The sequence below is a fragment of the Xiphophorus couchianus genome, chromosome 8 (assembly GCF_001444195.1).
Source record: "Xiphophorus couchianus chromosome 8, X_couchianus-1.0, whole genome shotgun sequence".
NCBI classification, from domain to species: Eukaryota; Metazoa; Chordata; class Actinopteri; order Cyprinodontiformes; family Poeciliidae; genus Xiphophorus; species Xiphophorus couchianus.
This window is the reverse complement of record NC_040235.1, coordinates 3075149-3087172: the sequence shown is the minus strand read 5'-3', so window position 1 is coordinate 3087172 and position 12024 is coordinate 3075149. Positions and strand designations below refer to the sequence as shown.

General features: G+C 41.0%; 1 protein-coding gene across 4 annotated transcripts in view; it reads right to left on the bottom strand.

The window, feature by feature from the left end:
• wdr7 (WD repeat domain 7) overlaps window positions 1-12024 on the bottom strand; it is a 65525-nt gene that overhangs the window by 18447 nt on the left and 35054 nt on the right. For all 4 annotated transcript variants that reach the window (XM_028025625.1, XM_028025624.1, XM_028025626.1 and 1 more), the window contains one exon: window positions 5561-5788. In XM_028025625.1, coding sequence (XP_027881426.1) covers window positions 5561-5788 — 228 coding nt within the window. The remainder of the gene's footprint in view (window positions 1-5560; window positions 5789-12024) is intronic.

Genomic DNA, 12024 nt, shown 5'->3' with positions numbered 1-12024 from the left:
TTCAGCTACAGGCCGTTACTGCAGCTCCACCGACAGACCGAACCAGAAACTAAAGATCCTGACGATCAGCAGGAACCAGGTTTTAAAAACCTTTTCATCAGAGCACCACACATTTTAATGATCTGTCAAAGGTTTCATTTTTGGAAAATCTGGATTTTTGTTCATCATTTTTGTTTGCACTCTTTGAGTTTCCATAGAGTGATGGCAGCCAGGGCGGCCATCTTGTTTCACAGCTTCTATTAATTTGAACTTTGAAGATTTTTTTTTTTACACAGCCTGACTCGATAAATGTTGCTGCATTATAAATTACAAATAAAGAAATAGTTCGTTTTTTAACAAATCAGCATCAAATTACTATTTAATAAATAACGTGTCTATTTTGAAGAAATAATCACAAGACGTTTTTTCATAATTTTATTACTTTTTTCCAAGTTTTATTCCGCTAATATTGTGACTAATTTCCTGTAACTAGTCTGTGTAATTAGTAAGCTTCAGTGAAATAAATGCCACTGTTTTCTTTTCACACACAAAGAAAATAGATTAAAAAAAGTCAACTTGGTGATGAAAATTCTTTCAGATTTTATTTTAAGGCCATATTGCCCAACCTTAGCAGAGATTTTACTATAAATTATTAGATATTTTCAGTACAAATGCATGTAAATTTAAGCATTAATGACTCGGTTCTGATGACCTGAGCTATGAAATCTGCAGGATATTTTAAAACCTGGAGATGAAAACACACCGGATGCAAATTAAGACATTTTTCACTTTTCAACTGCTGAAAATCTGCTACCAATCATCCTGCTGTTGCAGAATAATTGGATTTAAATGTTTTAAATTGTTAATTATCAAAATGAATTGACATATTTCAGAGAAATTCCCTCCAATCTGCAACAATCATCTCCAGACTGAACTGATGCATGAATCTGTGAGTCAGAAGCTGCCTTGTCTTAATGAGTTGTTGGCTGGCAGTAAACACGCCTCGTTAGCAGACGGAGCGTGATTAAAGAGTGGAGCGAAGGCAGGAAGGTAGGGAGAAGTGAGTGTGAAATAGTGACAGATTAGTGACGTCTGAAATTTAGCAGCCTGAAACGAGCGCTAACAGGCTTTGTGCTTTCCTTCCCCAGCTGCCCTCTCCCTCTTTATCTGCCTGCGTTTGAGCCTAAATGAGAGCTGAAGGTAAATCAATGCAGGGACTTGGTTAGTGGATGAAAGCTGGACGAGGCCGGCTGCAGAGAGACGGGAAAACACAAAACCGCCAGACTAACAGCATCACATTTTAATGACGAATCACATAAAATAACAATTTATAAACGAGCAAAATTACATTTAGATTAAAAATGAGTTTAGGAAGAATATGGTGAGTGTTTTTTGAAAATAGATGACAAACAAGAAGAGTAGTAGGTACATTTAACGTAGCATCTATCCTACATATTTGAAATGTTTTAAATGATCTCCTCAATTTAATTTGAACTTTAATTATTTATTAGCTTGACTCAGAGTAGCTGTACTTTTCTTTTAGTTATCTTTCAGTAGCTATTAGCTTCACCATTTGTTACTGTTAGCTTGACTCTGGGTATATGTCAGCTATTTTTTACTATCTTTATGTAGCTGTTAGCTCTATCCTTCATTACTGTTAGCTTGACTCTGAGTAGCTGTAAATCAACCATCAGATTGTTGCTAAGTTTTATTCTATCCATTCAGCCTTCCAGTGTTTCAGGAACTCCTTTGGCATTAGCGTTAGCTGCTACATGTTTAGCATTGAGATGCTATCTTTTCCTTAAATGGTTTTGCTAGGCTAACTTCTTTTAGCACAACTTGAACACAACAATAGTGTTTTCCATCGTCCAATCAGATCATTTTAGACGGAGAAATTAACCTCATCTCTGTTGGCAGAGGATGTCGCTTGTGCGTCAGAAATATGGCTGTACCAGAAACACCATACAAAGGTTCCAGCCTGGGACTTTTTAATAAAGTGATTAATTACTTAACATCTGAGTGATTAATTCAAAGAAATGAACATCCAGGCCCTAGAAAACGCTCTGCAACTCAACATTCATCCCAACAGAGTGAGGATGAAGTTCAAATTAAAAGTGTTTTATTTGTCTTCCTGCCTTTAATTGTTGCCTTTCCAATCCTGCGAAGTGAAACTCAATTTCCAATCAGGTCTCATGAATGTTTGAAAATGCCACCGTTTGCAGCCAACAGTCTCAGGAGGAGCTCCGGGTTTTCTGACATTTACCTGTGAGCAGAGACTAAACTCTGAAGTGCAGTTTGTCCCTCTCACTGCCCAGCGCTCCTCCTGCTGTCATCCGTCCATCCTTCCTCTCCTCCGCTCCATCTCCCCAACATTTCCCCCTCTCACTCTGTGAAAACATCAATCTCTGCCCTGCTGTATGGACTACGGTACCGTGCCTTTCACTGGGCAGACAGCTCTCATTCATCACACCCCGCGCCGTTCGCCAACAACACCAACAACAGCGATCCATCTTTCAATTTCATAACTGGAGAGAGGAGGGAAAGAAACAGGCAAACAGATGGAGAGGAAGGTATGGAGGGAGAGAGAGGACAAAACATGTTTTTAAATCATCCCTTAGGGTCTCTGGGCTTTAAAGGCATCCTGTGTTTTCTTTATGGTACGCCGATTTTGAGGTATTTTGTTGGAAGGCCTCAAAGACCGAAAACTACGACAATTCCTCTGAATCCAAAACTAAAGCACAAAGCAGGGTTTAATAATCAACAATTATCTACAATATAATCTGGAGGAGCATCAATAAAAGTCTGGAAGTGCAGTGATAGGTTGTGATTTAGTAGCTTGAGATATTTAAAGTGGATGTATTATTAAATATTCAAGTATTAGACATTTTTGAACTTCCATTTGTTTCTAAAAAACATCCGTAACGGGGCAGCAGAGTTCTGCCACGTTACCTAGCAACAGCAGCAAAGTTCTGCCCTGTTACCTAGCAACCGCAGCAGAGTTCCGCCCTGTTACCTAGCAACGCTAGTAAGTTTCTTACTTCTTCCTGCTCTTTTTCCAGCATGTTAAGATTTGCATTCCTTGTTCTTGTGTATGATTTTATAATACTATCATGTTGGAAATAAAGTTTCATTTCATTTCATTTCAAACATATGCTGAGCACCTTTGTTTTGTTTGCACTGTACAATGGCTGCTGGAAAAGACAAGTTGTTTCCTGCATTCTTGTTTGCTGCTTTTCAAAGATGTACGGCTTTATAATTGCACATCTGTAATCATTTTAACATGTGAGTGTAAACTTTGAGTTGGGGGTCGCGGCCAAAAGCAGCTTAAATAAATTTAAAGTGACAAGACGGCTCATTCTGAACTGAGCAGGCTGAAATCTCGTTGTCTAAGAATGATTTTGTGCAATAAATGTAATAAAGATATTTTTTATAGACCCATATTAACCTGTTCAATGAAGCATCGTAGGTCACCTCTAATCATTCTGTATTCCTAATTTCAAGACTCCAGATATTTCAAATTCTTCAGTATCTATAAGGATTCTGCTGGAAGATGGAGGTTGTCTGTAAATCTCAGTGTTGAGTGACCTTTGTGCCTTCAGGCGCCGCTGCTCTAGAAACCCTCGTCTCTCTCAGATCAATACATCCACACGGACTCAGGAGACCTTGGAAAACCAGCGTCATCAGCAGAGCCAGAAACCAGAAAACACACAAAACAAGACGGGAGTCTGCAGACGGACACGAGAAACCCGTCCTGCATGACGGAGGAAGAGGAGGGTACGGCTACTGGTCCCAGTTCCTGCTGTTCCCAGTAAGGAATCTTCTGTGAGTTAACTTTATCATCTGAGCTGTTATTCTGGGTACTTACCTGCAAATACCAGAGAAAAGTGACAGAATGCGTTAAGCTGAAGCTTTAGCCTTCAGCTGGGGTTGGTTGTCGCTACCAGCTAGCTACAACATCAGAGCGCAAAAATCAATCTTCAATTTAATCTATTAATTTTGATGGTTAGGGAATACACTGATTTCAAATCAATACAAAAATATCAGTCGAAATTTAAAGCAAAAACTGCCCCGTTGTGCCCAGACAGCAGCCACTACGCGTAAAACTTCACTAAGCAACTAATCTAATTCTGTTTACAGAGGTTTATGTCTTTTATGTGTGGCTTTTATTTCCATTTTATTTATAGTTTCTGGTTGTATTTTATTTTGTATATTTAAAATATCTCCCAGTTCCAGTTCTTAGTGTTTTTGCACCTCTTAAAAACACGATTTCATTGATTGATTAGAGCGCTATTAAATCATCACATAAAAAATTACTGTTTAGTTTAAAGTCCTCAACAAAGTGAGAAATATGAATGTTGGACACCAGGAATCATTTACAGGAAGAACCTGAACCTGAACCTCTTCCTGGTTTCATATTGTCAGTTTGGGAGAAAGAGACGAAGCGCCATGAACCAGGAAATGCGTCATTATTTAAACCACGTGATTCTCTGCCTGCAGTTTCTCCATCAGATGAAGTGAATGTTCACTGACTCCACACAGGTGAGCTGGATGCTGGCTTCACGCTCCACAGCCTATCAGTGGGAGCGCAGGACCTGTCACCGGGCGGATGCCCCCCGAGGCAGCCTATCAGAGCTCGGGAGCAGCAGGACGGAAGAGCGGCCTTACTTAGTGCAGGTTTGATGCCCGCCGAGGCGTGGCGCGGCGGTGTGTGAGGAATCAGAGCAGAGCTCCTTAAGGTGTCAGGCCTGGTGGGTGAAAATCAATCCCTTCTCTCTGCTTACCGCTAATCCAGCACTGAAGTTTGTAGTTTGTGAGCTGTGGAGTTATGAGTTTGGAAAAGACGATGATTCTGCAGCGAAACCTGAACCGCCGCTTCAACATTGTGAAAACATGAAAAAGTTTAAACAAATCATTAATAAATGATAATCATGACGATGTGCATGTCTATATTTATAAATGATCAAAAAGTTTAAAAATGTTTTATGACTGCATACCAAATTAACAAAGAGTTTGGCAACTTTTAATTAGCAATCAATGATTTTCTGTTTTCTGTTTTATTTTAGCGACAGTTCAGAATGGGAAAGACTAGAAAACATAATGTTTACGTTTATCTTCAGGAAATGACAAAGATCCAAAATTATCACACAGTCAGGACAGGAAGTGAGGTAACATCAAGTCACCAAGTCTCCATGACAACTGTAAGACGCCATCTAGGTGGTGTCCAGGTACCAGGAAGAGTACGGAGGCAGATTGGTGCAAAACATGAACAATGCAAACTCCGAAACCCAAAAACGTTAAAAAATAAATGCAACAGAAAAATGGCTCAACCACAGAAAAAAGAAGTGAAAGGAAAAATGTCACCAAGAGCAAAAACAACACAAACATAAACTCGTGTTTTATTAAAGTTAGAGGCTCAGAAACACTTCAGGTGTGTCAGCTGTATGTAGAGTAAAGGATGTGTGATGCTGCGGGATCCGTGATGAAGTACATGGAGTAATGAACTCTAATACCGGGACTTTATAGATTAAAAACCAGGTGACCTTTGACCCAGAGGTTTCTCAGGGTGTGAAGTCGTACTTACAGGTGTGTCTGGCCAGCGAGTAGTTGGACGAGCCGCCGCTCGTCGGTCCGAAGCCTTCCGGCACCGCTCCTCCGGCTCGAGCGCGCACCGAACCTTTCGGCGGTTCGATCTCGGCGCCGAACTCGGCTCCGATGACGCCCAGCAGGACGATGGCGGTGGCCTGCTTCCGCCGCTCCTCGTACGAGTTGGAGATCTTCTTGGCGTTTGGCGGGAGGTTGGACAGGCAGCCTGGCGGAGGAACGGAAACAGAAACGGTTCATAGCAGCTACTTCCTGTGGTTTACTCTGCTGAGCCAATCGTAACGTTTGGATCCTTAATCCTGAATTTACAAGAGAAATTCAACTGACAAACTTTAGCAACAAACTTTAACTACTTTAATGAGCTGTTACTTCTTCATTTTGACTTAACCATAACCAACCGTTCTAATGTTACTCCACTCACTCACTCTTTGGTTGCCTAGCAACAACCTGTTGAGTAACTTGCGCAGCAGCAGATTAAAGTTTAGCCACCGAGTCTCATAACGGCTTAAAAATAAAAGACAACGGAGTGGAGCGAAAACTGTGGATAAAACAGGAAAGGTCACATCACCAGATTGAAACAATAATTTTGTTTCTATCAAAATTATTGATAGAAACAAAATATCTAATCAATAATTTTTGATATCAACTGAAATGAGTATGTCTTTTTTTCAGCCATACTGTCCAGCAATAATGGAAGGATTTGTGGAGGGAAGGAGGAAATGTACATGGTGTCTCCTGGTTTTCAGGCGGTGCTGAATGGAGAGATATCTGAGGCCCTGAAGACTCTCTGGGTTTTCTGAGTAAAGAGACTAAAGACGACGTCCAGAACTAAACATGGACCAGAGGAACCAGAGAGGACAAAGAGCTGAGCCCTTCCTGCTGCACGTCGGCCGCTGCTGCTGCTTTGCAGGCGTCTAAAGATGGCGTCAGGATAAAGGGAGACTTTTTTTCCCACCTTTTCATTTCTTTCTTTTGACGCTGGAAAAGCTGCAGGCCGGCCGGTGAGTCTCCAGTGAGCTGATAACAAGTGAGCGGCACACTTCTTTTGTCCCGGCATTAATCACCACACAGGCACACGCCTCATTGTGGCTCTGAAAGCCTTTAGTCACACTGGGAACGCATTGAAACGCCCAGACGGCCATGTTCACAGACTCCTGCCAGAGCTGGACGCGTGCGGCCGCTTTGTGAGGGAGGGAGCGCCTCTCCATTGTGTCCGCCGAGGCGACCCTGGAATAACCTCCTTTGTGCGCGCGCGTGTGGCGGGGCCGGCTCAGCGGGGGGCCGAGGCGGCGCGAGAGCCGCCAATGTGTGTTGCACAGTGGGAGATAAGAGCTGCGGACACGCTGCGGATCAAAAGACCAATGAGCAGCGCATAGAAAACGCCGTGTGGATGAGCGACGCACCGCTGTTAGAGATTTAGACAGAACTCACTTCCGAAAGGTGGAAAGACCTTCAACACCTGGGGGGTTCAGGGAGAAACGGCAACATCAGAGCTGCACGAAGATCTCAGACACAACCAGACTCCTACTTCAACACCAGCGCTGCCAGAGCCGGATCCCAAACGTTTCTATAAATATATAGAAGTTAAAGTTGGTTTGAAGCTACAGGATCACCAATAAAAGCTCCGCCTCCTTTATCAGTGGTGGAAACTGCTTCGCTAACCAAGAAGCACTAATCATAAACACTACGTCCACTAATGCTAAAGTGATATACCAACATGCTATTTAGCAGAAGCAAAGGCTAAAGCGCTATGCCAACACAGTATTTATCATAAGCTAATGCTAAAACCAAAGCGATACATGGTTCTGTGCCTTACCAGAGGCCTGAGAAAACCTCCAGCTTGGAGCGACAAACTCTCTCTGCTAGCTAGCAATCTCTACTTCCTGTTTATTACAGCTGTATGTAGCGTCAACATCCCATGAAATCAAGCTTTGCGTATTCTGGTTGATTAATTTCAAACCACTAGATGGAAATACTGTATATATATATATACAGTATATATATATATACTGTATATATATATATACAGTATATATATATACCCTAACCCTATATATATATACAGTATATATATATATACTGTATATATATATATACTACGTTTCCATCTACAGTTCACATTTTCTGCTATGTTTTTTAATTTGCATGAAAAGTGGATGGAAACAGCTTCTGGTACTGTTTCATCTGGAGAACTGGCTGCCATCAGTTCAGATATTTACTGGCTGTGTCTCTCCCAGCTGAAGCCACCAGGCTGTGGGAGATGTTATCGTCCCACCCGGAGCCGAGTGAAGCGCCGTCAGACGGCCATTTGATCCCAAAGCAGCTGACTGCGCAAACGCATCCCAGGTGGAATGAAATCCAAGATGGATTCCAGTTAAGTGAGTAAAAGCATCCGTCTGGGCAGACGCACAGAGCCAGAGGAGCGACCCGCTGCTCGGCCTGAGGTCGGATCAGCGCAGGATGAAGGCGAGCGCCGTCCTCCCAGGAGTTTCATACATTATTTTTCCTGTTTTTTGCTCATTTTTCAGACGTGCTCCCTGCCCACATATTTCCATACCGCTGCTCTTCATAATGAGATTGCTAAAAGCCAGCTGTCATTTGGAAGAAGGTCCAGCAGCTGATAAATGGATTACACATGGCATCCCCCTACGGCCAGACCGGGCCAGTACATAACAGAATTACTGATGGACTCCCAACCAGAATCCCTAAAAAGTTCAGATTTGCAGAGAAAGTGAGGAATAAAGACACCAAAGACTGAAGGGCTTCTGACGACTGATTCACAAAGCAAACGGCGCTAATTGAGCTGCGGAGGGAATCGCTTCGAGAGTTCTTTACGATTTTCAGGTACAGATAAAGATGCCAGAGAGAAAAGGATCAGCAGCTGCATTTCCAAACACCATGAAATTTCACAGAATGGGATTATCAACATAATTTTGCTTAATGGAAACATGGCAAGTGTGAAAAAACTTTTTGCGCCATGAGGTGGATTTTCTTCCACATCAAAATTAATGTTTTGAAAAACTGCAATGGAAACATTTTTCTTATTTTTTGCGACAAATTTAATGTTTTTGCAAAATTTGTGTATTTTGCAAAACTGCAAACAGTTTTTCAGCATTTCAATTTTAACAATTGTGAAAAAATAAACGCTTTTTTTCTTCAAAGTTTCTGCGACAAGATGAGGTGTGTTGGTTTTTTGGCCATGTCAAAATTTCTTTATTTCGCAAAACTGCAATAGAAAAATTGTTTTTCTGCAGTTTGACTAATTTTGCGGTTTGCAAAATTTGTGTATTTTGCACAATTAAAAACTAATTTTTTACATTCTGCAACTAAATTTGCGTTTTGCCACACTTTTCAGATCACACGAGTCGTATGATCAAAAACCAGATGTTACTACTGACGGAAAAGACAAAGAAGACAGGAAGTGGTTGGAGGACGACGGCGCTGCATGTTTTACAACAACTTACTGCGTGAAGAAACTCACCTGTGATTTTAATTCTGTTTCTTAATTAATGAAAAAAAAACACAAAATTGTCTTTTTTCTACGAAGTTGAAATCCTTTGGGGCAACTGATCACGATTCAGCTGACGCAGATTTAAAAACAACATTTTTACTGATGCAACATGAAGTATCTTTGCTCTGATTTTAATGTCTTTTAATAGTTAAAGTTAAAATGCAAACATTTTAGGTAAATAAACTGGTCAAAAATAAAGCAATAATGAGAACCGTCTGCTCATTTCACTAAAATACCCTAAATGTGTTCAGATTATGTTTTAATTAGCAGGTAAAAATTAAAAAACTAAATCGTGTTTCTGTGTTCCCCTTTGTTCTTCCAACTTTACATTTTGGCCCCGAATCGTCTGAGATGAACTGAAGTTTGAAGTTTTCCAGCCAGACCGGCGGTTTGGTTTCCGCCGGTCCGAACCTGCAGCCGCTCTGCTCCGCGGAGCCACTGATTGATTTTTGAAGCCAATCGATCGGCTTCCTTCGCAACCAGCAGATCTATTATAATGACATTGCATCTAAATCCTATTTGTGGGCCAACCTACTCCAAAACATAACCCAATAAAGCAAAGAGGAGGACAGAGGAGCGCCCCTCCGCACTCGCCTCCGCTCGGCTAAATCTTCATAAAAACGAGAAATGGAGCGGGATAAAAAGGAATTCTGGCAGAAATGACATTATCCATACAGGAAGGAATGTATTAAAGGAAAGGCGGAGCGCCGTAATGCAGCAACCTGTGGAGCCCGGATGGACAAATTAAGGACATGTCATAAAAGCAACTGAAATGTCACTCAGCAGATAAAACTGTGACCTTTCAGACAAAGCTTTATTCAAGAAAATTAATAATTCACATCAACATTGTTTTAAAGAGCACTTTATATCCGATCTGATGCGGAAACCAAGACGTCTTCAGAAACGTCTCAAAGACAAAACGAAGAGAAATGATGAGGAGAGACAGAAAATACAGAAAACTGTAAAAATCAACAAAGAAAAAATGATGGACAAACAGAGACAAGGAATGAGACGAGTTAAGATTAACGTAAAACTCATAAAGTCATCGGATCGACTGGGACGGGTCATAAAAACACTGCAGGAGTCGAATCCAGAGTCTGTCTGAGCAGAAAGACGTCAGCGGAGCGTCCAGATGTTCACCAGTCATTTCTCCAAGTCCAAGTCAAGCCTCAAGTCTTTGGCTGAAAGTAAAAGTCAAGTTTTGTCTCTGGGAGAAAAACGAAGTCAAGACTAAAGTCTTTAAAAGTTTAAGTCCAAATGAGACTCAAATCTTTGGCAGGAAAGTTTGAGTCAAGTTTCTAATGACTGAAAAACATTTCCTGGTCCAATCCATGATCAAAATAAAAACCTGTGCTGTTTGTCCCCTGGTCCAAACTGTTATATAATAATAATAATCCTTAAATCCATTAATTTTATAAACATCTAAATAAAGGATTCATGTCATGTGGGAGGATTCTCAATCTTTCTATAAGAATCTTGTCCAGTTTTCAGTTCGGTGTTTGAGGTCGTATTTACATACATTTTTATTTTCTACCCAAAGGTGAATATTAAATATTCTGCGTCTGAATTTCATCCCTGCCAAGAGACATTTTGAATATTTTTCTTGATCTGAGAAGTTTTGGTTGCTGCTTTACCCATGAAGCTCAGACTTAACTCTGAGATAAAGAGAGTTGAGGGCAATCAAACCCACAACCTTCCCTCTGCTCCCTCCTACAAAGGCAACCCCAGCAGCTTCCCATCATGCTCTGCTTCCATTGGTAATCAATGGGAGACTGGTAAAACCCGATCACTGGGGACCGATGGAGGGGATCAATAGCAGCACAAAAATGATGTGAGAAAGTGCAAGAAGGAAAACGCTGCAGGAGGAGAGACAACTCTGAGAGAAATGTTTAATAAATGTGAATAAATATTCCAGCCTTTCCAGCTGAAGGAAAGCGTTCAGTAAGACGAAGGACGGCCGGCGTCCGGGGAAAGGAACCGTGTCCTTACTGTAAATGCCAGGAGACTGAAAATCTGGGGAAATAATTGAAAACACAATTAAGTTGATAAAGAAAAAAGATTTGAGTCCTGAAACGGTGGCTGCCCTTCCAACGGGCTGAGTCCAGCTGAAGGTTAAGTGTATTTTACCATCTTAAGACACAGACAGAGCAGCTATCTGCGCCCAGCGTGAACGCCGGGCTTCAATTAGACCGCATGGAGGCAGGGAAGGGAGGGGGCCTGTCCTCACCAGAAACCACAAAACAAACTGAGTTCAAGTTCAGAAGGACGAGAAAACAGACAAACTCTTTCTCCTCAGCAAGAGTTTCAAACTTTTCATCTAAACACTTTCATCTACATTGGCTGAGTTGGTTGGTTGGGTTTTTTTAAGTCTGGTTATTTGGTTTGGTTGAATTAGTTAAGTTTGGTCAATTGGTTGAGTTTAGTTGGTTTCTTGTGTTGATTGGTTGGTTTACTGGTTAATAATTAGTTGTGGCCTTTTTGTGCTCATGGATTTAATGGTGAAAACTATAAGGAATTAATTGTTTTTAAATCCAAATCAATAAAAGGTCACATCTTTCATTGGTTTTACAGTAAGTGTAGAGGAAACATTGTGTCACAAAAACAGAAGAAACTTGTGTAATTTTTTATTATTATTATCACATGAGAGCAAAACGTAATCTGAGTTCAGAAATTACAATAAAAAATGTAATAACATTTCAAGAGGGAATCTGAAACTGTACCAATTTTACCACTTTAGAATTATTCTGATACTGATTTGGTATCAATATCATCAATATATTGGATCGATCTGCTCACCTCTAGTATTTATAGAAAACTACTGTTGCTCATCTACATGTCAGACTTTAGTTTCTCAGAGAAACATTCCTCTACATTATCAATATTTAGAGAAGAGCTTCTTGCTGTTATATAATAATATTCCCGTCCAGCAGCTG